General features: G+C 36.9%; 1 protein-coding gene across 21 annotated transcripts in view; it reads right to left on the reverse strand.

Annotated features, from left to right (window-relative positions):
* Positions 1-26,588, reverse strand: part of MEF2C (myocyte enhancer factor 2C) — a 169,360-nt gene that overhangs the window by 11,615 nt on the left and 131,157 nt on the right. For 14 of the 21 annotated variants that reach the window (XM_027038439.2, XM_027038432.2, XM_027038501.2 and 11 more), the window contains 4 exons: positions 20,735-20,921; positions 18,620-18,667; positions 1,999-2,171; positions 423-446 (listed from right to left, as the gene is read on the reverse strand). In XM_027038439.2, coding sequence (XP_026894240.1) covers positions 423-446; positions 1,999-2,171; positions 18,620-18,667; positions 20,735-20,921 — 432 coding nt within the window. The remainder of the gene's footprint in view (positions 1-422; positions 447-1,998; positions 2,172-18,619; positions 18,668-20,734; positions 20,922-26,588) is intronic. The other 7 variants (XM_053224796.1, XM_027038525.2, XM_053224800.1 and 4 more) reach the window with 2 other exon arrangements.

Raw genomic sequence — 26,588 nt, forward strand, 5'->3', positions numbered from 1 at the left:
AAACTTCCCTCAGAACTACATGGCAAACCAGCTAACATGTGTATTTAACTACTTACAGCAAGAAGATTAAAGATTCACATACATTTAAAGATCATGAGACTTTAATTCTTAGAAAAATAAGTATCCTCGTGGTTTAAATAACTAAGGAAATTATTTTCGTTTGAATTTTACTATAAATCAGGTCCTAAAATAAACTGAAAACATGGTCTTCACTTACAAAGGTTGAGACAGAAAAATAAATACCCTGATATTCTTTTCACCTGTGTGTGGTACTTGAAATTAATGGCCCCAAAACAGAATTAATGTTGACATATTATGGTAACTTCCGATATCTTCCCATTTTGCTAGAGCCACTCCACCTAAAAGTCACCTTGGGTTTCTCCTTACATGTATCATTTAAGGGAAGTTCTCTTTCTACTTACCAAAAGCAGGTCGACATCCTCAGACTGAGAGCATGGGGAAGGAGTTTTATTAATTAGTGTCTGTAAATATTTATAACTGGGCAAAACCTTTTCAACAAAAGGCAAAGCATCTTCTGATAGACACAGCAATTTAAACAATTTTAAAACCCAGACTCTAAAGATAACTCCTTACAAAGACATTCTTTGTTTCACTTAATGAGCGGTTTGTCTCAAATGTGAAGACAATCTATCTAGTTTTCCGCACAGGTCAGTGTCTCAAACTTCATTATTTCAGTACCACGTTTTGAAAAAAAAAAAAAGAAAGCTTGTATTTTGAGACTCCACTCATGGAGCGCTGGAGGCGGGGGTGGGGGGGACCTGCACCTGGCCACCAGTGAGAGGCTGTACTGACCACTCACTCACAGGATTCCTGGGAGAACACCAGTTTTAAGGAACTTGGAATAAACCTGCTGATAGAGACAGCCTGCCCCGTATGGCCCACACTGCTTGGCTATGGCCCTGTGGGAGGTTTTATTTATTAGACTCAGTCCTTTCCGAAGGGAATGTTGCGTATTATGTGATTTTTTTTGGGGGGGGTTGATATTCAAAATTAATCAGCACTGTGCCATAATAAACTAATCAGCTTGCAGGACTGTTTTACCGTGAAGCCTGCCACAGAGCACAGAAAGGAAAAAAAGAGAAATGTGTTTGCAGAATGGTCTAAATTTGTCTACCGAATCTTAGTTTTAAATGTTCTCGCTCTTAAGCAAAGCTAATTTGGAGAACACTGATGTAAGTCTCTTTGTTGTTGAATTTGGCCCCACAATCGTTATCTTCATCTTAGCCTGAAGACCCAGGAGAAAGAAAAATGATGGAGTCCGGGGATGTTGCTTGTATTTCTTATTTATTTATTTCTTATTTAATTTTTTCTTACAGTGTCAACTTTTTTTGTTGTTGTAAAATATAACCTTTGTTCTCATAATGCGTAGGATTTTAAAACAATTTGCTTTTGAGAGGTAGCTATTTGCATGAAGCACATATATGGAAATATGAATTGAGGCAGAGCACAGGCACATGATGTATTAAGCATTATCACTGCAATATACCTAAGAAAAGAATGGCCAATTCACAGGAGAATGTTCATGTAGAAATTATGGAAAAGATTTTTGGTTGTCAGTACCTTGAGGACATAACTAGATCAACATGATAAAATCTGTTATGAAACTCCCTATTCTGTGAGTTTGATTCTACCATTGGTCAAATTGTATGCAACATAAGCAGAGTAATAAGCAATGATTTTTTTCTAATTATAAATTGGAGAGCTTAAAAGGAAATGGTTTCTTTGCCTCCGAACACCAGTTTTATAGTGAAGTTTATTGGATGTTGGGTTTTTTTTTGTTTTTTTTTAACATGGAAAAGGGAAATGCGAACCAGTTACCAGAAATAATGGCTAAATACAAACAGGGCTCCAGCAATAGCATTGATATGTTAATTTTCTAGGAGCACTTAAGTAATTCAAAATGTTAGACAAATACAAAAACAGCAAAACATATACAAAACATTATCAACATTTATTTAAAATGTAGTTTCGCATTACCACTGATGGCATCGTATTCTTGCTGCCTGGTGGAATAAGAACTCGGAGATCTGGTTTACGGTTATTCATCCCTAAATTCATGGGGGGAGGAGATTTTGCTTGCATATTCTTGTTCAAGTTACCAGGTGAGACCAGCAGACCTGGTGAGTTTCGGGGATTGCCATATCCGTTCCCTGTTAACATAAAACAATGAAAGCACTCAGGGAGAAATCTAGACTCAAGAATGTTTCTACAGGATACACTATATGAGATGAAAAATAAAAGTTTAACAGGGTATGACTTATAAAATAGTCTGTGGGATGACCAACTTAGCCTCCACGTGAAAGTAACCCAGTTAGTTTTTTTGTTTTTAACATTCTCTAAAGGAAGATTAAAAATGTTTAACGAGAAGACAGCTAATCTATACCAACTTGCTCAGAAATCAGCATATACTTTTTTTCCATTAAAAAAATTTGGGAAGAAAGTCAGACCGTCTTCGTTCAGGGTCTAAGAAAAGCACAGAATCTGCCCTGCACTTTAATTGACTAGCTTGGCAAAGGCCTGGGCTGGCATGACTCACTCTTTCAGTTCAGTGGTTTGGGTTTTATTTTGTGTGTCTGTGTGTCCTTAAGTGAAGAGAGGGCATACCAGTAAGACTATCATTTCGAGGACATGCAGGGACAGTAGGCTCTTCCACAGTTTGCTGTTGACTTCCCCTTTTCTTTGAGTGGTTTCTCCCTCTGGTCCTCTTATGTCGGGTTTGCTCTCCTCACAAGTTCCGTGTATGACCCTGACAGCTTGCTTTCCTGTTCACACAGAATTTCAAAATGCAGGACTCCTACTTAGGAGCTGAAATGAAGGGTTGATGCCTCCAAAAGTACTGCTTCACCAAGGCACAGGGATAGTCATCTGATGTGAACACTGAAGGGGTTTTCTTAGATCTCTGATGCTCAACGCCCTACTAACAGAAACGGATATCTGAAGGATGCCATTTCTCATAATTCAAAATATACTGCTCCGTGACAGGAAGAGCTACGGAAGGAGTTGAGGCAACATTAACTGAGGCAGAATGTCATCTGTTGGCTTCATTCATGGCCTCTGATTGGGGAATAAGAGAAACCCACTATCCGACTCTACAATCCTTGCTGAAAAACTAGAGGTTTGTTTTCTGAAGCACTTTAAAGGAGACAATCAAACCTCGCTGTTACGGTTGGTCATCATTATCATTATCCTAAAACACAAGTGTCTATTACTCCAGGATGAATGATACTGTGTGCTACCCCATGAGGAGGCAAGGACGTGGCCCCAGTCCTCAAAGGCCCTGCAATTCCTTTATGGTAATCCAATACGCACATGTGTGAGATGTACAAACCAAGACAAGGCAGCCTAGGGAGAGATGCCCACAGAGTAATCCAGATTAAGTGTTATTGAGTTCCCAGGAGGGAAGAGACTATCCAATAAAGATTCACCTAAGAGGCAGGAACTGATATGGGCCTTGAAAAAAGAGAAGGGACAGTAAGACACACTGGGCTTGTGACTGGGCTGTGGGAAAGGGCTGAGGTGGGAATTTACAGAGCACGAGTCGGGGGGCACTGTGAGCAATCTGGCTAGAAAGGAACTCCTAAAAAGAGAGGAGTGTCGAAGACCTTGGAGGGACGTGAAGATCTTGGATTCCAGCCCGACACACCTTGGTTGTAAATGGTGGCAATGCAGATCCGTGAAGGTCACAGAGCAGAAGTAGGACAAAGGCCTCTAAGTGGACAGAGAGATCTACTGGCCCTGGCGTATCCTGTAATTAGAAAGGCCTGGGAGTATGGGGCACTGATGGTGTGAGCTAGAGGTGATGAGGGACTGGGAAGGCAAAGCACAGGCGTATTTCAGGAAATATTTAGGGAAATATTTTTTGAATTAGAATACATTTGAGGCATACTGTGTAGAGCACATTTGTTCTTCATATCCCATTCATTTACCTGTCTCATTTTATGCATGAATAAACAGGCTGAATATATAACAAACAACTACAAGATTAAATCTGTCAATCGGATCATCCGTAAAATTCTCCAAGTTACTGGGGGGTGGGGGGATTAAAAATAAATGAACCCTCCCCAAACACATGTCAAGTACACAGAAGTTGCTTAGGAAATGTTGGTTGAATTTGAATATAAATTACTTCTATAATAAAACTTCATTGAAAGAAGCTAAATCCTCTATAGCCAGCTAAATATGTCAACAGCCAAAATTTTCTTTTCCAGTTAATTTGGATAGTTTTTGGTGGCAAAAGTTATCATATGAAACAACTACATTTACCTTATTTCACTAGGAGAGATACAAAGAACATGTTCACTTACAAAAATTCTTGACAAAATAGTTTATATTTAATGTGTCTTAATTGAATCATTCTTGCAAATATGTTAAGGCTCTAGTTTTAATTAAGATATTCTACTGGATAAAAAGAGACTGAGAGAACGAAGACAAAATGTGCACTACACTTTCCTGTCAGCTGAAGTTCAGTCTGATACACTCAATACATATGTCACTTATCTGTTAAGCCTGCGTGAGATCTGGTTTAAATAAACAATTAAATGGAAAATTAGGTGGGTAATTTCAAAAGAAGGGGGGAAAAAGTCAGTTAAGCAGTGCAATGAAGCTTGAATAGATCAGAAGAAACTAAAACCCTGGCTTGGTAGATGCCAATACTGGTTTGCATGGAGGAGTTATTTTGCTAAAAGGAAGTAAAACCGCTTTGTGAAATGTGTTGTCCTGTGATATGACAAACACTGGGCCAGTGTGTGAAAATGGAAATGCTTCACAGAGGCTCTGAGAAAAGGTTTCTTTTTTGAAAATTAAAAAAAAAATTTTTTTTCTACAGTAAACTCTGAGAAATTCCAACAAAGCCTACATCTTTCTGCCCACATTTTTAAACAATGACTTAGTGCAGCAGGAAAAAAGAAAGTAAACATATATTATAGTTTTTCATCCAATAAATGCCTCAAAAATGGATTTGAAAAGCATTCTATTTTTCTCTTGGAATATTTCCTGTTATTTGGAAATTATACCATTTTAGAAGATTAGTCACATATTTTAAGGTGTTTACATTTTGAATATAAAATATTTTGAACCACGATGACACTTCTTAAATCCATATTTTTAGAGCACAAAGTTATTTTTAAGAACAAATAAATTCTGCCTTTTACCGGTGAATTTCTGCTGTTTTTAGCATATTGTGCCAGCTAGCATTTTGGAGCCGTATAATAACCATTTCTGTTTCCAGCCACCAAGTTGTTATTCTTTTGGCATAATATAGATTCAGGAATGCAAGACTGTGGATCCTAAACCAGCGATATAGAAACCTATCATTTGAAAATCAATGATGAATACATGCGTGTGGTTTACTGCTAAGAAGAGCCTGCATTTAAACTGGCTTGGAAACCACGGGCCTCCTCGCTCAGAACGCTGTGGCCTGCGTTGAGGCTGTTGTCCTCCCTTAAGATAAATTCACCAAAGAGAACGGTCTCATTCAAAGTCGGGGGTCGGGGAGGTGGCAAATTACTCAAGTTAATTTCTCGGTAATGTTCTAATATTCAGATTCAACCTTTCCTCATGCCATGTTTTAAAATTACCTTCTGCTTGGACAATGATCAATTCAGATGTGACTGTATGCAGATGTCACATTCTCCTGACCACTTTAAAAGCACAAAAATTATAAAGCGTGAGTGAATGGATTTCCTGATTATAGATTATAAGAAAATGAAGAACAGACCAACTTTAGAGTCCGTTCGTTTTATAGTTTGATTTGATTAAAAATATTGTTTCACATAAAATGAAACAAGTTAAGCATTCACAATATAATTTGTATGAAGGATAACAGAATCTACCTCGATTGGTTACACGTTTCTAAACATGCATATTAAAACTAGTGTAAATATACAAAACTTGAAATGTGGTGTTAGGAGAAAAAAATTTTTTTCTCTCCAGTTAACTTGAAAACACTTGCTGCTTTTTTTTTTTTATTGACTCCTATTTTAAGAAGTTGTAAATTCAAAGAACATATTCCTGGCTTAAGATGTTGTGAGGAGGACATTTTGCCTTGTCTCACAGAGCTCAATTGAGTATGTAGCTCTCTTTGAGCCCAAAGTTCTAAAACTTTCTCTTACTTGGATGTTTAGACATGAATCTTTTCTTTTTCCTCCCAGGACTTTCAGTTATAAATACAAGCATGAAAAACTAATAAGCACAAAAACAGAAACTAGTCTTTATGGACCGAGGCTAATTTTTTTCATTGGCAAAATCTTTTTTTTCAGTCTCCCAAATTGTCATGTCTGACTAGCTTCATCTCCCAGCTCCCTACCCAATCAGATACCAAATCTTGTTAAATTTTCTTGAGAAACGCCTCTCTCCATCTCCACTGCCACCATCCTCGGTAAGGCTTTCATCACCATTTGACTAAGTCTTTGATCAGGGTCCCTGGTCTCCAGTTGAAAGGTTCTTCGCCAGGACTTAAGATGAGCTTCACACTGTAAGCTCCTCTAAATCTGTATGCCAACTTTTGTGCATATGTGTGATAATGAATCTGATGTACGGTCTCAAGATTTTCTCTAAAAATGTTTTTAAAGTGCTGCTTCTATCATGTTACTTTTTCCGTCCATACTTAACACTGTTGGGCCAGGGCCCTGCTTGACTCTCAGAACTACGCATAGTTTGACCCCTTCTATCTCACCTAATTTCCACTGTCCACAGCCAAGCTCGCAGTCCTCTGGATATGCCTGAGTCTTTGCTCTAGCAGTGTTTGCTCTCCCATTGAATTCAAATCCATCTTAAATGAATTTGAACTCTTTCATGAGAGTTCAGACAGCCTTTCAGACAATGCAGCCCACCTTGAATGCATTCCCTTCTACACTACTGCAATTAGTAGTAGTGTAGTGTGAAATCTTCAGTGATACACACCGAAGACTAGTTCTTTAAGTGTTTCAGATGCCTGCAAAACATATACACAGACTATACTGGAAAAATTAGGAATTATTCAGGAATGGCACTTAAAGTTAAGTTACTGAGGGAATGTGACAAGAGAACTGAAAACGTAATATGTAACTTGCTAATTTCAAATATCGAGGGTGTCTCCTCTATGCACTACTTGAGAACATTTCTTATTTGAGGTAATGATTGCACGCTGATGACGAAGGACACCATTGAGACAAACTGTTCATCAACCATGTAATATTGAAGTCAAGAAGTCATGCAAGTGCCCAACTACTAAATTTGTTTATAGAGAGTTAATTGAAAGCTGTGTCTTCACTTGTTGCACCTGTTAATCATTTCACAGGACATTACCTTAGCTAAACGCAAGTGGTAGACTCAAATAAAGTAGAAATTTTCCCTGATGAAAAAGGGAACTCTGAGGCCCTGCATCTTTTCTTCTATACTGATGAGTGCTTATGTTTACTGCCGTAGGTTGTCTCTATAACTCTCAACAATAATTTACTCATACAGAGCTTTCCTCCAAAAGATGGACTGCATGATATCCTGGGAAAAAACGGTGGAAGGGTCGTAAGTAAGAGTGAATAGAATTTTATTAGATGGTCCAGAGAGAGACTTTCTGGAGAGAGAGAATGCATAACAGATCTCCCAGTCACAACTGTATTGGAGAGAGATGAGCATTCCCATGAGGACACAATATTGGTGGTTTTAGAGTATGTAGCCTTCAGAAGCTGGAAAAGTAGGCTTGACTAACACAAACCTCTCAGATCATGTTAACTTTATACTTTATACTCTATACTTTACACTTTAAACTTTATACTCTAGACTTTACACTAAACTTTTACTAAACTTTATACTATGGAGAAGTTAGTTTGTGAGTGGTAAATGACATCCTTAACTGTGTGACAGGGAAATAGTGTCCACGGAAGGGGTAGATTAGAGATTAGACTGTTATAGGGATGCTAGTTAGGATTCATCTGCCACAGAACACATGAGGAGTAAGGCAGCCAGGTTGGAAAGATCTGCAAGGCAGACAGGAGTCAAGGACAAAAGAGGATAAAGTAGATAAACCCAGGTTCTGGATTTAGAATTCCTTCAACCATACTGAGCCTTAGTTTTCTTAGCCCTAGGTAATGATTCCATTAGTGTGAGAGAAGCATAAAAGTAATCTGAATCAGAGACTCTCACACACTTGCCTGAGGCAGCCAGTGCCAATATGACCATGCAATAATATTAACAATATTAAATACTTTATAGAGTATTATTTACCAATAGTATCAACAACATCAAGCATACACATTGAGGACCCAGAATAGTACCAGGCACCTAGTAACTGCTATATAATTGTTTGTTAATTCTACATGGATATAAAACACCTTTAATCCTTGCAATGACAACCCTCTCAGGTACTAATAGTATCCCTGTGTTACATAATGAGAACACATGACAACAGAGAGGTCCAGCAAGTTGCCCAATGTCAAACAGCTATTAACTGGTGGAGCCATGACTGAACCAAAAGTGTGTCCAGAGTCCATGCTCTGAAGCACAGCAGAGCCCTGTTCCCTGAGAATTGGTCACATTCTGGGATTTTGAAAACCCTTCTGTGTCAAATCTCACCCTATAATTACAGGAATACAAAGGAAGAGAGGAAACAAGTCAAGTCTGAGACCTGGGAGGTGAGACCTACAGGGTCTTCCTAAGCCAGAGGTGATGTGAGAACTTCAGGAACATGGTCAACTTGGCCGTCATAAATGGCATTGCTGGTTCAGAAAATGCTGAACTTATACAAAGAGGCACAGAATGGTGATGTTCCGAACCGCATTTCTGGTCTCCTGGATAAATAAATATTTACAAATAGGAAATATTGGGTTTAGCAACACTAAATGCCAGAACAACTGTTTAACTTTCAGTGTGCTATTTCAAGTGGATGATTAAATATGCTCTTAAAGGCAGATTTTGTAATATTTTAGTCAATAATCTCCCTGAAATGGAGGGTAGAGACATTTATGTACCTATTGTCAATTTAAGAGACCAGCTTCCATCAGAACCACTTAACACGATAGTGAAATGCTCAGTATTTTATAGTATCTGTTATTAGTTGTTACCTAGAAAATAATTTCTAATACATACGTGTATCAAACTGACTTTGTTTAGTAATTTGTTAATGGTATTTTTTATTTTGTTTTTGTGTTTTTGGAATTTTGGGCAAACCGCCATAGAAAAGCATTAAGTTGAACCTCTGATATTTATTTTCTGCTTTTACTTCAGCAAAAGTTTTTGTTTATCAACCTGGGTTTTTGTTTTTTGTTTGTTTGTTTGCATTAGAACAATTTAAAAACATTTACAGCATACAGTCTCGTTAAACTAAAGGTGCCACATAGATAATAATGCTCACTACAATCAATTAGTTTTATATCTGAGTTTTTAAGGGTTTTAAGATAAGTTAGTTTCCAATATCAGGACATTGTTTTATATCTCAAACATACATCTTTCTACTGTATACAATTACCTTAAATTGTATACAGTAAACTTGCTCATACAACCCACTGCTCTACTGGAAGCTATACACTTAAAATAGTTTAGTAGAAAAATATTATGACCTTCTAGACTTCAGTCTTACACTCACTGTGCCCTGAATGCCTGAAACCCTGTTAAAAGTGCTAGAAACTATGTTATTCAGCTATTGTGAATCACAATCTTTTTTTTTTTTTTTTTTTTTTTGAGGGAAAAGGAGATCTTTTTCATGGGATGGCTCTAAGGCAAAAGGCAACCACAAAACATTTGGAGGTCAGAAATCTGGGAATGATGAAAATTTCAATATGCCTCCTGTGGAATAGGGGCAAAGCAAATTTTCTGATTTTTATCCTGGTAAAGACTCCTGATTACAGATTTTTAAACATAAAATAAAGTCTCCACTCTATCTGAGGGTTTCTTAGGGAAATAATATAATAATGCATAATGTTAGACTATGAAGAAACTCCTGTAAAACCTCAGTGTCTTTTGTGGTGTATTCTTAGAAAAATACTCCAAGAATACACAAAAGCCAAGACTATTCTTGGCTGTACCAGTTAGAGGGCAGTAGACATTCTAAAAAGAGCTTGCCTCTTCTGCTTGACCATGTCACCCTGATGCTGAACCAGACCTTCACGGGTTTCATATCTACCCCACTTGTCCTTGATGTCTCTTGGATGTGTATTGTTTAGTATCTTTTGTGAAATTAACAGTCTATCGGCCAACTAGATACTGAGCACTGAACATTTAGCACATACAATAGGCTCTGGATTGTGAGGCAGAAGTAAAGAAATTTTACTTCTCACTGAGTTGTTTTTCCAAAGATTGAGAGTCTGTTGTCACAAAGCAGGTCTGTTTTGGCGAACCACTCTCTCCTTTGTCCTAACAGTCATGTGGGTCAGACAATATCTTCTCAATTTTTGACAGATAAGGAAACTGAGGTTCAGGGAGCTTCTGTGACTTGTCGGTAAGTGGGACAGTTTTTATTTGAATCCAGAACACAAGCTGATTCTACTACATTATTACAAAACCCAGATGTTTCAGATTTAGAACGCATCCTTGTATTTCTCGGGATAAAAGCTCCATTTGCAAATAAGGAAGAATCTGACAACCTGATGTTTTCAATGCACAAAGGCACTCAAAATATCATTCTACTTTGACTACTGATTTATTGAAGGGATAGTTTTTAATTGCACCATAAAAATGATACTGAACCTTGCTATCTTAAAAAAATTGCACTTAACAATGAATGATAGATTTATGACTCACTTAATTGTTCACTTCTTGAGATTTTGGGGCTGTCTCTTTGCTAAAAATGAGGGGGTGTCTTCATTATTGACACAATCGCTCATTCTTTCAGTCATTTTTATAAACAAAAATATTGAGACAGTACAAATTAGAGAGAATGTGACAGAAGAGAAAGAATAATTACTTGTGGTTTTAACATTTACACAACTGCTACAAACACATCAGAAGATGATAATGTTCAAAGGGAAGTATGTTGCACTGCACTCTGATTCTGCCTTTGGTTTATTAATATATCTTATTTATTCCCACCCTTGAGGGTAGGGGCCGTGGCAGACATCTCTGAAGCCTACTGGTGCACTACTCACTTACTGAACATTTACTATTACTGCGAATACATTAAACTAACCTTTAGTTTTTGCTTAGGAAATCGAGAATATAGATAATTGTAATACTGACAGTGCTCACATTTATTAACAAGCACTTACTCTGGTGTGCAAACTGTGCTAGGTGCTGCCTTGCATCATTACCTCATTTGATTTTCACAACAATCCTATAAAATGGGAGTTCACAGACTTCCCAAGGGCAGTAACGTCATCCTAGGCATATCGTGTATTTTCATTGGTTATTTTATTTCTTGGAATATCTGCCTCAGGAATATTTCCCCCAATTACTGCTTGCGCAAGAATTTGCTCCACCATCTTGTAGATTTCTCTGAGTTGCTTAAGGTTAAACTAACCCGGGTCCTTTTTCATGATTGTTATGAAAATTAATGTTATCATCTTTGAATATGGAAATTGACCACAGATTAAATTTGCCATTATTACTACATTATAATAACCTATAATAGTATCACAGGTTGTTTTCTCCCTACACTACCAATACAGCATAATCAGTTCTTCGTCATAATTGGAGGTTGTAAACGGAGGGCAAGGTCAAGAAATTGTGACAGGAGGGCACAGTGTTTAGTAAACAGTTAACGAGTAAAAAATTCAGTTAAAACAATTAAAATGGAACAATAATAAATAAACACAGTGAATAGTAAAGCATCCTGTGGACACATCCATAGGTTATCAATTGAAATTGTCTGTCCAGGTTTTGGTACAATACATTTTCCTTTAAAGTAAACTAAAGGAATGTATTTGATTTACTCTTTTAAACAAGACTGTATCATGACTATAACACTCTTTGAATTGAGAGTCTAGTGAACACACTCGAATTTTAAACTTAAAATTTAAGTGACTGGCAAAAGTTTGTCTAAAAACAGCAAATTACACTCTTGGCCAACAGCCTTGAAGCCCCAGAAAGTCCCTGGTAGGTAAAAAACTGATTTCCAAAAGAGGGGCTTTTTTAACCACATCCCTTCTTCAGCATCTCCCCTCCATGGATGCACAATTTCATATCACTAATGATTTTGAAAAGAGCTTTCCTTTCTGTAGTATCCCCAAATAAAATCTTATGATGCCAAAAACAAGGAGAAGAAAAACCAACAGTGTGTGAGGAAAAAGAACTGTTAAAAGAAAAAAAGACAAATGCTGAGTAAAGTAGTATTTTAGGGGGAAATATTAAACCGCTTGTATTAATATTACAAATGACCAAAGTTTTATTATTAGTCACACTCTCAGGTTAAATCAATGGGATATTAGTGAAGAGACAAATTTTTACGTTGCTTTACTGAATATAATAGAAAGATGGGGATAAAAAATATACAAATTGTGAGGACAGAAATCATGATACCCTAAGGGCTCTAAAATCTGCTAAACACTCATCTAGGGAGCTATAATTTGAAATTTTGTTTTTCTCTGCAGAAATCAAATTCCTTAAGAATTAAGTTAAACTAGGGGTGCCTGGGTGGCTCAGTTGGTTAAGCGTCCAACATCGGCTCAGATCACGATCTCACAATTTGTGGGTGCCAGCCCCACATCGGGCTCTGTGCTGACAGCTTAGACCCTACAGCCTGCCTTGGATTCTGTGTCTCCCTCTCTCTGCCCCCTGCTCTCTCTCTCTCTATCTCTCTCTCTCAATAATAGACAAACTTTAAAAAATTTAAAACAAGGAACTAAGTTAAACTAAAGGGGTTGAAAGCAGATTTTATGATATCCTAACCTTGCCTGTAACATTCATTTGTTGTCTCTTTGACTTGCCTCTGCCACTTCAACATTGGCCCCTAAGGAATGGTGTCAAGGTACAGTTTATAATTTTCCAGGTCCTGTATATGGAAAGTGGCTGCTGATTTTCTTGGCGATGGCTAAGTATCACCTGATGTAGATTATCCAACTAGGGGACTAAGTATTTTTTTTTTCAATAATTCTAGATAACCTTGGTTTGGATTAAAAATATCGTTGTTAGTTAATTTCACAGATAATAATAAAGCAATGCTGTTGGATCTTTATGTTTTGCGTGAACTCCCAAGGTAAAACTGCAAATGAATTTAGAATTTTTATTCAGAATAATTCAAACTAACAGAATAATACTTTCAAAACAAGAATCCAACTATTAATTTGGATTTTTTTCACATGCTGCTTAACAGTATTTAAAAAAAGTAATATAAAGTTGTATTTTATACTAACAAAAGTAGTTTTCTTGTTTGAAAGCAATTAAATGGCATCCATCTCTCTTTCTTGAATATTACAGTCTGAATCTGTGTATTGTTAGATTACAAAAATGTAAACTTGTTAAAGCCAATTCTTTTAGACTGAATTTTTAACTACTTTACTGATATTTTAAATCACTGAGTAAGAATTGCAGAGAAGTCTTTTTGGCTGATAAGAAAGTCAGCCAAGAAATTTTTGATAAGTATTCTCAAAAAACAAATACTTGCAAAACAATGGCACTGGTACAGGATAATTAAAACATTGTATGATTTTTTTCCTTTTCTGGGTTCTATTTTATAAGACGCTAAATTTTTCTTTTTCAATACTAAATGAATTACAAAGAAAGTCATGTAAGTGAAGGTCTATTATCATATAATCATAAACATTGGGTGTAAGAAGGCGCTAAAGATATCTGCATCTTATCCCCAATATGTGTACTGAGTTCAAAGGTTCAAAGTCACAGCGTAAGATCGTGCTAGATGGAGTCTTTTCAAAGCCTGGAAGCCGGGGCTCCTTATTCACTGCTCAGTGATTCATCCACAGCAGTACACTGTCACCACCGAGTCTCCATGTATTTAGCTGATATAAATTAAGCATTCCAGAAGTGACAACGCTTGACAACCAAATGCATAAAATAGTAAACAATTAACAATCAAAATAAGGAAACAGCTGTTAGTTTCTTTTTTATAAAATTATATCTAATTTACAATAAATGCCAATTAAAATTATTAACCAATATACATAAATCTCCTTTGCCTTATTGTCAAATAGCTATGTAAATTGTAAAATTCTAAATTTTCAAAGAGATTCCTAAAGGGTTCTCCTTTCTTTCTCTCTCTATCCCTCCCCTTCTCTCTTTCTCTCTTTCTTTTGTCTCAATCATGAATCCTTGAGCATACTGGTACTTCCTACACAATAAAAAGCAACTATGTTATCAAAGTGAAAACAAAGGGTACTAATAGGATAGTGAATAATCCAACACAAGGCATTGTTGTGCGTGTACCACATCAGTCTGTACGTGCACAAGAGGCCCTGAGGCGGAGCCAACACACGATGTAGCTCACAGACTGAGTGGGAAAGATGCCATACTTTATCATCGAGTTGAGCTGAAAAAGAGAATGCTTACCTCTTATTTCTCCCAAATCTAATGATTATAAAACCTCAACCGAGCTCGATTTTAACAATCCTCAATAACCACTAAGATTAGCATGTTAAAGGTTTTAATACACAGAGATATGACAAAATATAATTTGAAAAGCAGCGTCTTCCGATTTTGGTTGTTGAGAGGAAAGGACTAAGTAGTGGATGAATAACTGAACTGAAACCTAGAAATGCCACTACTACTAATGTATTATATAATGACCTGCTATATACTTCCCTTATACCAAGAGTGCAAACCTATCCTGTTACTTCTTAATTACCATTTGCCTTTATCTTTGAAATTGCTTCAATTTAAGTGATAAGAGGTTAATTTTTTTAAGAGGTGATTTGTGATGGTCTGAGGTACCAACACACATTTCATTTACTGCAGCATATCATTTCTTTAGATTTCTAGCATGATAGAAAAGTGAGTAAAACTTTACTGGTCAATGTTGCTCATCCACTTAATCAAACAATTCACTATTCATTATATAAGTATCAGAAGAATACATTATTTTTGTAAACTACAGATCAAGGGTCTATCTTTTCATATTTAAAATTAACATTATTTCTTTGAAGTATTCTTCCAGTTTTTTGCATCAACATGATTACAATTTATAACCAGTAGATCATTTTTTCCTTTATTCAGCTAACAACCGTTAATGGAGCATCTGCCATAGACTATGTCTTATGTGTTGTGTTGGGAATCCAAACTGAGTAAGAAAGACACAGTTTGCCCTTGAGGGCTGAGAATCCGGGGAAAGATGTGTGCCCAGGAGCACCTGGGTGGCTCAGTCTGTTAAGCGTCTGACTTTGGCTCAGGTCATGATCTTGCGGTTTGTGGGTTTGAGCCCCAGGTAAAGCTCTGTGCTGACAGCTCAGAGCTTGGAACCTGCTTCAGACTCTGTGTCTCCCTCTTTCTCTGTCCCTCCCCTACTCATGCTCTGTCTCTTTCTCTCAAAAATACACATTAAAACAAAAAGAAGAAGATGTATGCCCAGACATTGCAACTGCAATGCAATGAGGTAAGTGATGTGGTCACAGGCTGCCATGGAAGAAAAGAGATGCATAATTCCTTCCAGAAGAAAAAATTTCCTGAATGGCTGGACTGAATTCTGAGGGATGACAAGGAATGCTCAGGATCAAGAGGAAGTTGAGGGGAAGGAGCACAAGAATGCATACATGAAGGCAGGTGGCCTCCACGCTATTTGGAAAGCAGCAGCACAATGAAGTGGTTAAGAGTATGGACTCTGGAGACAGACTGCCTGGGTTCCATATTGGGCAATTATTTTGACCTCTCTGTGTCTCAGTGTCCCTATCTATAGAAAGGGTATAATATGCGTGTCTGCATTAAAGAGCCATAATGAGAAAAAATGAGTTACTTTTTATAAAGCACATAGTAAGAGCAATTTAAATGTTTGCTATTATTAGAGTGCAGGGTTCTTGCTGGCCGTGGCAGAATGAAAAGTTTAAGAATGGAGATGAGGGCTAGGCCAGAGATAAGAGGCCCATGGTTAATTCTGAAAGAGATGGGAAGCCATTGCTGGATTTTAGGCACATGAATGATGAGAAAGGCTAATCAGTCATGGGGAGACTGGAGTGGGGTACAATGTGAAGCAGAGAGACAAATTAGGGGGCTCTGGAAACAGCCCTGGAATGTTGCTATGAACATGAACCAAGGCATTGGGACAGGAATGGAGAGAAAAGAATAGACTTAGGAAATACCTTGGAGGCTGAGTTTGTAAGACTTGATTCACTGGATGATGGAATGAGAGAGAGGTATAGCTCGGGGATTGGATGGGAAAGATGTTATACTTTATCATCAAGCTGAGCTGAAAAAAGAGAATGCTTATCTTTTTGGTCTCTTGGTATTTATAAGCACACACTAAATGTTAAATTTACTTCTTTTTTGCATGGTATTTTCTCCTCTTTACAGGTTGAGATGATTTGATTTTGAATAAAAATTACAAAGCCTGAAAAGTAATTATGTACACTTGGCTTCAGAGTTTCTAACTTTATCTGAGACCTTGAATTTCAATGACAATATTCAAAATTTGGAAGATACCTTTTGGTCATTTTGCTTTAGTTTTCTTTTCTGAAAATGCAGAGACATTCTGGCTGGCCTTGCTTCCCCTGGTGTTATGTGATTCTCTGACATCAGCACAGATATATTCAGCTTTGACACATGATACTGGCGGGTTTGAGAAAGAAGGGGAAGATGGTTGAGCCTGTAGCAGGACATGACAGCTAAGCTGAAGCCTACTAAATGGCATCTGCAACAGGTGTTTGTGGAACCAGAGCTACAAAGGGCTGCTTCCTCTATTTTTGAAAAGTGGGGAAATAACCTTTTCAGAAGTCTATAGTAACTGGGAAAGTTACATGCTCATGGCTACGAGATACACTCATCCAGATATAATGTTTATTATATCAGGATGGAGCAATCCTTCTTGTTTCCTTCTATTTTTGAAGCAGAAGATTCTTCTGTCTATGGCAGAGGTCCTGAAGTAGGAAGATAAATCTGCTAAGCTCGTAAGATTTTTTTAGTTCAATGACGCTATAGCCATACATGTGGCTAACTTTTACACGTACAGGATTGAGTATCTTCTCTCTCCCTGGAGGGCCATTAAACTTAGTGGGCTGTCACAGAATTGACAATGACAGCATAATTGAACAACCAAACACTTCTTATTTTCAATAGAGAATCCTAAAGCATTTTAGCTATTAAGTAGAAACAAGAGTCTATTTCCATTAAGGGAAAGTGACCCATCCCCCCCATATATTTTTTTACTACTTCTAATAACTTTAATCACCACTATTGGCTGTTCCTATAAAAGCATCGAGATACTGGATAAAATATCATAACATCTAAACCATTTTTTAAATTTATCTTTTTCTTGGTCTTTGTGACAGCCCCAATTCTTAGTCCCCAACATTCTCTCTAACCATAGTTTTGGCAGAGGCTTGAATCCAAGAAACACTGGTCTGGCTTTGATCTGGTTTTGTAATTTTGAGGCTACAAACCTCAAAGTATTTTTCAGGGGAAAAATGAGTACTTCATTTCACTGTTCAGCAAGATAGTATATGGAGTTTATTCATTAATTTGCCTCTACTTAATTTTTAAAAGATAGATAAAATAGGAGGCTAGTGCCATTGATTCTGTTTGTTAATTCACTGTGTAGTTCTAGTACTTTTTCTTCATTACTCACTGAATTAATGCAGAGCCAATATCAGAAGCGAGAAACATTACCCCCAAGTGGATATATTTATAAAAATGTTTTTGTATGCTGATTTTCTTTATCTTCTTTCTTAAAATTAGCAGGCTAGTAAATTTGACCCTGGCAAAATATTTTAATTAGGTTGTCCATGGACATTTCAATAAGCTTGGATGTTTTTGACATTTCAAACATAACCTTGTGTCATTCATGCCTGTCTTGTACTATTTTAAATGTACAGCATGTTACAGCTGCAGGAATTACCATGGTTACTTGTTATGCCAATAGTGAGCTGCAGTGAGCATTAAAAACTACTGTGCTGTCTTATCTCTGCACTGAAAATGACATCAATCTCAATAATCACAATAGTATGAATTAATATGGAACTGTGGAGAAGTGTGGCCATAGTGGAAGAAGTTCTTAAGAGTATAATATATTTAAAGAGCTTTTTTTGGGGTACACTGTATTCCTATTCTCTAGCTCATTTTAATGCCAAAATTGGCTTTATTTTATTAACAATATTGTTGAATGGTTATAATCTCACTTTCTCCTTTTAAAAATGTATTCTCCTTTAGAAGTAAACGTACAGGAGTTTGGTATTTCTTTGGGTGGAGAGAGATTCACATTAAATGTGAAATGATTAACAGAATTCAATTGGCAAGGCTTGCTGAAGGTACTTCTGCATCCAGAGACGGCATCCAGGATTAAATTGGTTTGGTCAGAGCTTTCAATTCTGATTATGGTGACTAGCTGAAGTTTGATTAAGAAAAGTTCTAGTTAACAGTATTCTTCTAAGTTACTATCCATCCCCTCCTGCTTCATAAAAATGCTTTAGAAATTCTTGGGGCCATTTTTCCATGCATCTCACAGATCTCTCTACTTTGTTCAAAAGACTTACTTCCTGCAAATCACCCAGTAAAGGAACCCTGAACAATGACACTTGCTGTAATACAGAAGTCTACTCACCTGCACTGGTGCCCGCACCGGATGTGAGGTCTCCACCCATCAGACCACCTATGGATTAAAGGGGAAGATCAAAAGGAGAAAAGGCTAAAGGCCCACAAAACAACACACTTTACTTTTAGCAACCACAGTATTTTGGCTCTCCCAAGAGTCCTAAATTTGTAAAATAAGGTGGAAGGCTGACATTTGTTTTATTATGACATGCTGTGCTCAAACATTAAACCTACATTCAATCACTGACATTTTGCAGAATCTTTCTTTCTAACAAAGGTTACATTTTAAAAATCCAGTGTTTAAATGGTCTCTGAAATTTTATTTTTGGATGTTTTACTGAAAGTAAAAAAAAAAGCGTAAGGTTTACTATATATTTAAATAACCATATATTTGATGTTTAATTCTTTGTAAATATATTTTCTATAATTAGTTTTGTAAAATGCTAATTGTCCAGAACTTTGGTCATTTCATGAACCTACCCACAGTGAATGACCTCATTTACTGCCTGAATTTTCCTTACTGACACCATAAAATAGGTTTCATTGGCTAAAAATTTAGAAAGGTATGCTTATTCACTGCTAACTTAAAAAAGTACATTAACATTTGGCAGTGTTAAAATATAAGAGCTGGGAAGTTTCAGTAAGATATTGAAAAAAATAATTACTGTTAGTTTTTAAGGAACAAGATTTAGCCAAAAGAACAGAGTATCAACTAGGTTATTTTCTAATGGATTCTAAGAGATACTCCATAATTATTTGTTGGTTCTTTTTTTGGAATTTGAAGAAAATGTTCATTATGTTTTAAGAAATGTTTATTATTTCCAAACAAATAATATTTTGGAAATAAAGTATGAAATTTCAAGAAAAAATGAGCATGAGTTTATCAAATAGGAAATTCAACTGCATTTGAGTATGACGTGAAAGGAATAACATACAGTTATTGAAAATTCTTATGAAAAACTTCAATCATAGTCAAAAGTAGAGAGAATGGCATAATGAAGTCCTTTATACATATCTCTCAGACTCAAGACTTAGCAAGATTTTATTATTTGGCTATTTTGGTTATATTTTCTATATAAGGTTTCCGTACTAAGTAGTAATACATGTTTAGTTTTAATTATAAGGCAGATATGGAAGTTTTCTCAAGGAAAAAGTCTTCTGTGAATAAAGTGCTTTTAATAGAGTTATGTGTGCCTGAGACATTAAACTTCTCCTACAGAGTGCTTTTTAAAAAATAAAATGTAATGTATAATGGTTTGCTATGTATGATTTAGAAATACAATTATTTTTGGTGCTTCTTTTGGAAATGTGAAGGAATTGTTTGGTTGTATTTAATATGCATCTAATTAGTTCCAACTGTGAAGCTGGCAAATCAGGAAGACTTTCTTCCCTTCAAGAAGGTTCTTTAAATCCAGTGGGGAAACAGACACATATTCAATATAGCACATCATAGTGTGTTTAGCTTGATCTGAGTATGAAGAATGGTTGAACTTTTTCTGAGCACTGATTTCTTTTCTCTGGAACACTGTGAATTGCACAACAGTAGGGATTTCTTAGAAGCATTGAAACGAATTTGTGGCAGGTGTATATGTTCTTACGATGGGCTCTTAATTTCATTTCTTTTTATTTTTATTTCACACTTCTTAGAAGTTATGCTATTTTATCACATTTCTTTTCCATTTTAAATGCTTTGTGGTATAAGTTTCTGTATAAGTAATAAAAATTGATCAAAATAATAAATAACTAAATGGCACAAATGTTATCGGAGGACAGAGGGGAAGATTTCACAGAATGGGGTGATATCTGGCTAAGAGGAAAAGGGAAAATGGCATTTTAGGTGGGAGAAGAGCAGAAGCAAAAGACGGGAGACAGGATATTCTACTTTCTGTTTGAGAAAGCATGCGGTTAAAATATAGCCACATGAGAGGTTGGTGATAGATAGTCTGAACAGATAAACAGCAGATTATGAAAGATCTCACAAGACAGGCTAACGAGGTTAAAGACCTAAAATAGGGCTATTAAGCAACGAAGGAACATAACAAATGGAACACTGAAAAAGTCAACATCTTGCCTAGAGCGGTTCCTTCTACTGATTTGCTAACATTGTGTCCTCATGAGGACCTACCTGTGTTACCTGCACTTGGAGGTCGATGTGTTACACCAGGAGACATACTATTTCTCTGCAGAGAAGGGTGGGCCAGTGGCAAAAGGTTGGGGTTTCCCAGTGAGCTGACGGGGTTGCTGTATACCAAACTGTTGTGGCTGGACACTGGGATGGAGACTGGCATCTCAAAGTTGGGAGGTGGAACAGCCTGTAGGAGCAGAAAAAAAAATATGTGTAAAAGGAAAGAAGAGAAACAGAAGCCCTCAAGGACAGGCAGCCTTTACTTTTCCTAGAAAATTTTTAAATTCCAAGCTGCTTGGTGTCTAGAAGACCATTAAGAAGAGCTCTCAACATGTTCAGATCATAAATTGATTTCTTTAATGGGCTTAGAACTCTTTCTTTGCAACTATTAGAAAACGTTTCACTTTTGTTTAAAACAAAGCCCCATTTCATTAGACTCCATTGTCTTTGAATTCCATTCTATTAAGTAATAATTGTTCATTTGTGATGTCTGAATCTGGTGCCAGAAATGACTGCAAGATCAAAGGTACATGATTGTGATGACTTCACAGAGAAAAAGGAGGATTAAAATGCAAACCAGAGTCTTCAGTTTAATTGCTTATTGAAGCATATTTATGCAGAAGTTTAATGATATAAAATCATCTCCAGCCTTGTGAATAGCACGTATACTTTAACTATTATTTTTAAAAGTCTGTCTTTTGATAGTAACTCTAAAGATAAAAGACATTTTAAGATCCAGAATTCAACAGAGCATGTATCATTCAATGATCCATATTTTAAAATGATAGTTCATAATGTATGTTACACTTCACATTTTGGGATATACTGACACTGACAAATGGAAAGACCTCTATCTCAAGTGAGAAAGTGAGCAAATATTTAGGGACCTGAAGTTGTGTGGATACCTAATTAGAGTAATCAGGTCCTAATTATTGATATTTTGGTATTATTTTAGCAATTTAAGCAAAATCTTGCTTATTTTTCTGCTTGTACTAGATAATCATACTTACAACTCCCTACCTCCTTTTTTCTAAAAGAAAAATTAACATTATAAATGAAAACACTGTTTGAATATATTGCCAGAGGACTCATGGTGTCAGAGCATACAGCATTCTTACTAAAAAATGGATTTATGTGCGTGTTTATGTGTGTATCTAATATATATATTAGAGACAGGGTTTATATAGAACATTCCCTCAGTATTCTCAAATAAGCCACTGTGTCAGTTTAAAAGCACATGTGCATGTGACTGAAAGGTTTTTATTTTTATTTATTTTTTTACCTTTTTTTTCAGTAATCTTAAAATCAACTTTCTTTTACTGGTTCATTGGCTGGCCTGCATCATATGGCATACTCTACAGAAGCTGTTTATCCTGATGGTGAATTCACTACTACTTTCTATTTATGCTGATGTTGTCTTATACTTTATTTGTCCTATTTTCTTTTTTTCCATGATCTGGACATATCGATATTGACAGAAGCAAATGTTTCATAACTCTTTTACATGTCTTTGATTCCTCATTATTTTAGAGGAAAATAAAAATGTTCACATGCTTTATTAAAACAGTCATTCTTTATTAAGACACTATCTTAAAGAGAGTAACAAAAATACTTTTGGATAAACATTGTCATATAATGAAATATAAACATTTGATAACACATCAAAGAATGAATATATCCCCAAATTTCTAGAGCCTTTTAAACAACAAAAAGTATTGGTATATGCTGTAAAATATATGTCTGACAATGAATGAAATACTGTGTTCCTATAGTCAAAGGCCACATAGGAATTACTTAGAATACCTAAGGAAACAAAGATAAGTACTGTGCTAGGTCTTCTCCATTTGCCCCTCCAGAAGCACTCTCCACCCTCTTCACTGCTGTGGGCCCAGGAGGCTGACTCTCCAGCCTGCATCTGCCTGGCTCTTCTCGCCCTCTGGCTTCAGCTGGACCAGTGGAGGGACCAGCAGAAGTGCGGAGAATAGGAGAGCAATCATGGTGTTTTTCTGCTGTAGCTCCCTCCCTGCTGAGCCATGGGTGGACTAGTGAAGGTCATGCCTCTTTTTGGGTCCCATCTTCATAGACTTAGGTGTTGCTCTGCGTGCTCTGGTTTCTTTTCTCTCCTCTTTCTCCTTCAGGCCTAGATGTGCTAACAGCTTCCAGGTTGTAAGCCCTAATATACTTCACTATTCCTTTGGGTTTCACGGAACGCTACCTATCGACAAATAATCCTTTTACTAAACTCCCTTCAATTACCACCTTTCCCACCAGAGCCATAATAGTGACTCTCTAGATCTAGAATAGTGGTACTCTTCAGGGGTGGACTATCTCCTTAGGGAGCACTTTGGAAATCTTTGAGACAATTTCTGGGTGTCACAATGATTGGGGGGTGTGGCTGGTATTTTCTGGGTAGGTAGGCAGATATGCTGTATACCCTATTATATGTGGGACAGTTCAACACAACATCTCTTACCCCATTCAACTTTCCAAAGCCCCTCTGCACATTCATGTGTGAAAAAAACCCATTTCCAATGATGTGAGTCAGAAGTAACTTTGTTCTACGAACACAAGGTTATTTCTATACATTGAAACACAGATTTTATTATACTCTGAAATTTCCAGAAATGCAATTACTGTGTGCATTGAGGGAATATTTAACTTCGTTTTGTAAAGAACTTCATTAAGAATTGTTTACCATCTTGAAAACTCATGTCACCAATGGCAGTTCTGCTTTTATAATTTGGGTTGAAATACAGCAGTGTGTTCTCTCAGCTCATTCCATTAAAATGTTTACCTCTGCCCCTTCACTGAAAATGCTCTTGTCATAGTCATTATTGACTTTCCAATGGTAAGTCCTCAGGCCTCAACTTGGGACACAGCTGGTCACTCCTTCTTGACAAACTTCCTTTCCTTTCAAGACCCTGAACTTTCCCTCCTACTGACCTCGATGGCTCTCCTTCTCCGTTTTTGTTGCTGGTTCTTTCTCTTCTCCCTGCTCTCTGAATTTAAGAGTAGCATGGTCCTTTATCTATCTGCAGTTCAGCTCTCTCTCCTGATTCAGCCTTGCATATCCAACAACAACCTCAATATTTCTACTTGTCTCATGTCTAGTCTAATAGACATCTCAAAACCAACTCCAACCTACCTCCACTCACACCTCTCTTCATCTCCAGCTGATGACAGCTCAATGCTTCCAAAGGCACAGAATAAAATCCTTGGAGTTACCCGTGAATCTTCACTTTCTCCCCATCACCCAGTTCATCTGGAAATCCTATTGGCTTAACTTCCAACATACCCACTTTCCAACCACCTCTCATTCTAAAGTCTCCAACATCATCCCCTGTTGCCTTGATCACTGCAGTTGCTTCCTTAAGAGTTGCCTGCTTCTATCCTTGCTCTCCTTTTTATTTTTGATCTAGCAATTGAATAGATCCCTTAAAGCACAAATAAGATCATAACACCCCTCTGTTTCAAACCCTGAGAAGCTCCCACCTTACTCGTAGTAAAGCCCAGCTTCTTCCAATGTTCTATAAGGTCCTATAAATTCCAGCTTTCGCTAGGCTTCATTATCTGGTTTCCTATTGTCCTCTTCCTCCCTCCTTCATTTTTGCCTCATGTACATGGCTAACTCCATCACCTCTTCAGTTTTCTGCTCAAAATCTGGCCTTCTCAAGGAAGCCCACCCTGACCACCTTATTTAATCATACAGCTTGCCCTACCAACCAACCATCCATCTCTTGATCTCTTTCTCTTGCTTTTCTTTCCCTTGTAACATTACTTATGATGTTGGCTAAATAATGTCCCCTTTCATCAAGCTCTTAAAGCTCTTTTGCTGCAAGGTAATGCAGAGCCTAGTCTAATATTTGTTATATGAATTGACTATTTTTCATTAAAGGAGGGTTTTTAGGAAGACACTATACTAATATGAAAATACAAGCTTACAATTTACTGTGTATTATTACCAAGCAGGCACTGGATTATATAAGTCACACACATTATATGATCCAACACTTTCAACATCCCTTCACTGTAAGATATAATCCTTTCCTTTTTAAATCGATGAGATTAAGTGGCCCAAGATCATCTAACTAGTAAGTGACTGAGCCTATTGCTTTTTCAATTAAATCATTGTGTAACACAGTATAAGTTTTTGGAGAGAAATAAAATATTGCAGTCAGAAATGATACTGTGAAGTGAGTATGGGCTTCATGTTAACAGCTTATTTGTGTACCATGAAAATAATGAGCTAAAATGGGGTTCTTATGAAATGTGGGTGAGCATCCCTGTTGGAGTGAGCTCTGTGCTTAGGAAAAAATAAACCTTAAAGACTCCTCCTCTTCCATATTTACTCAGGTTTGGTATTTTATTTTAGTTTTATTTTTAAAATTTTATGTTAGAGAAAGAGAGAGAGAGCGAGCGAGCACGTGAGCAGGGGAGAGGGGCAGAGGGACAGAGAAAGAATCTTAAGCAGGCTCCGCACCCAGTGCAGAGCCTAATGTGGGGCTTGATCCTGAGACCCTGGTATCACGACCTGAATTGAAATCAAGAGTTAGACGTTCAACTGACTGAGCTACCCAGGCACCCCACAGGTTTGGTATTTTAAAGCTATGCTTTAGTTACAAATGTTTTAATTTGTATTCACTATTAGTGTCTCTAAGTGTTTATCTATTGCTGGGTACTTAAGGATCTGCTATCAAACTACTCCCCTGAACATTCTACAGAGTGTTGACTGCATCTCCGTAGAGAGCAAAGCCCATTTCCCCTCACTACATGCACATCCAAAATAAAAGGGATTCTTAATAATTATTTAATAAATTCTGAACCACTCTAATAACCAGTTCAGTGAAAATCTCTTTACTCCTCTCTTCCTCTGACCATCATCCCAAAGAATTACTCAGTTTCCAGCATTCTGAACTGTAAACAATTTCGATGATAAGTATAAAATTCTCTTGTGATTGGCTACACAGTGGTCAGTAGAGCTCTGATATCAAAGCATACTTCAAAAAATCACACTTCATAATAACATGCTAACACCTTTTGCATTAAACCTTTTGCTTTGTTTCTTTTGCTTCCTTATCTGTATTAGGAACTGGTTACACAGTTTTAAAGTAGAATTATAAGCTTAAAAATGACCACACTAAGGAGACAATGCAGAGACTCAGAAAGAACAACTTACTTTCTATCAGAAATCTCAGTTGTAGTCTAGTTGTGTAATAAATTGCCATTGAACCAGGCAAGTCATTTAATCTCCCTTGACCTGATCTGAGACATGAAGTGTTTACAAACGTAAAGAGATGAACCAGCTCTAAATGTTTTAGGGAATGCAAAGGCAGCAATAATGTATAAATGTTTACAGGAATTTGTCATTACTTGTTTTCTTCCTGACTTTTCAAAATTAGGGAAATTAGAAGCATCTATTTAAAATATTTTTTGTCTAAAAATTGAAAGCCAGAATATAGTTAAGAACTCCAAACTTACAAATATCTCAGGGCCAGGCTCCAAATTTTACAATACTTGAGACAGGAAGGAAGAGGGAATTTGGGGTGATTAAATAAAATGCTGTAGGCAGGACTGCTATGTACTTTGCAGGGCTCAGGGCAAAATGAAAATGATGGGCTCCTGTTAAAAAATTATGAAGAATTTCAAGATGGTGATGGCAAAGCCTCTGAGGGCAGGGCCCTGTGTAACTGCACAGGTCACATGCCCACAATGCCAGCCCTGCATAAGAGACACAGGCATGACAGCAAAAAAAGCTTTTAGTGTCTATCCCTGAGCAAACTGATCATGGTTGCTGAAGTGAGTCATCGTGGTCAGAAAGGTATCTGAACTCTTACCCAAAACCCACTATTTTCCC

This window comes from Acinonyx jubatus, chromosome A1 (genome assembly GCF_027475565.1).
Source record: "Acinonyx jubatus isolate Ajub_Pintada_27869175 chromosome A1, VMU_Ajub_asm_v1.0, whole genome shotgun sequence".
NCBI lineage: Eukaryota > Metazoa > Chordata > Mammalia > Carnivora > Felidae > Acinonyx > Acinonyx jubatus.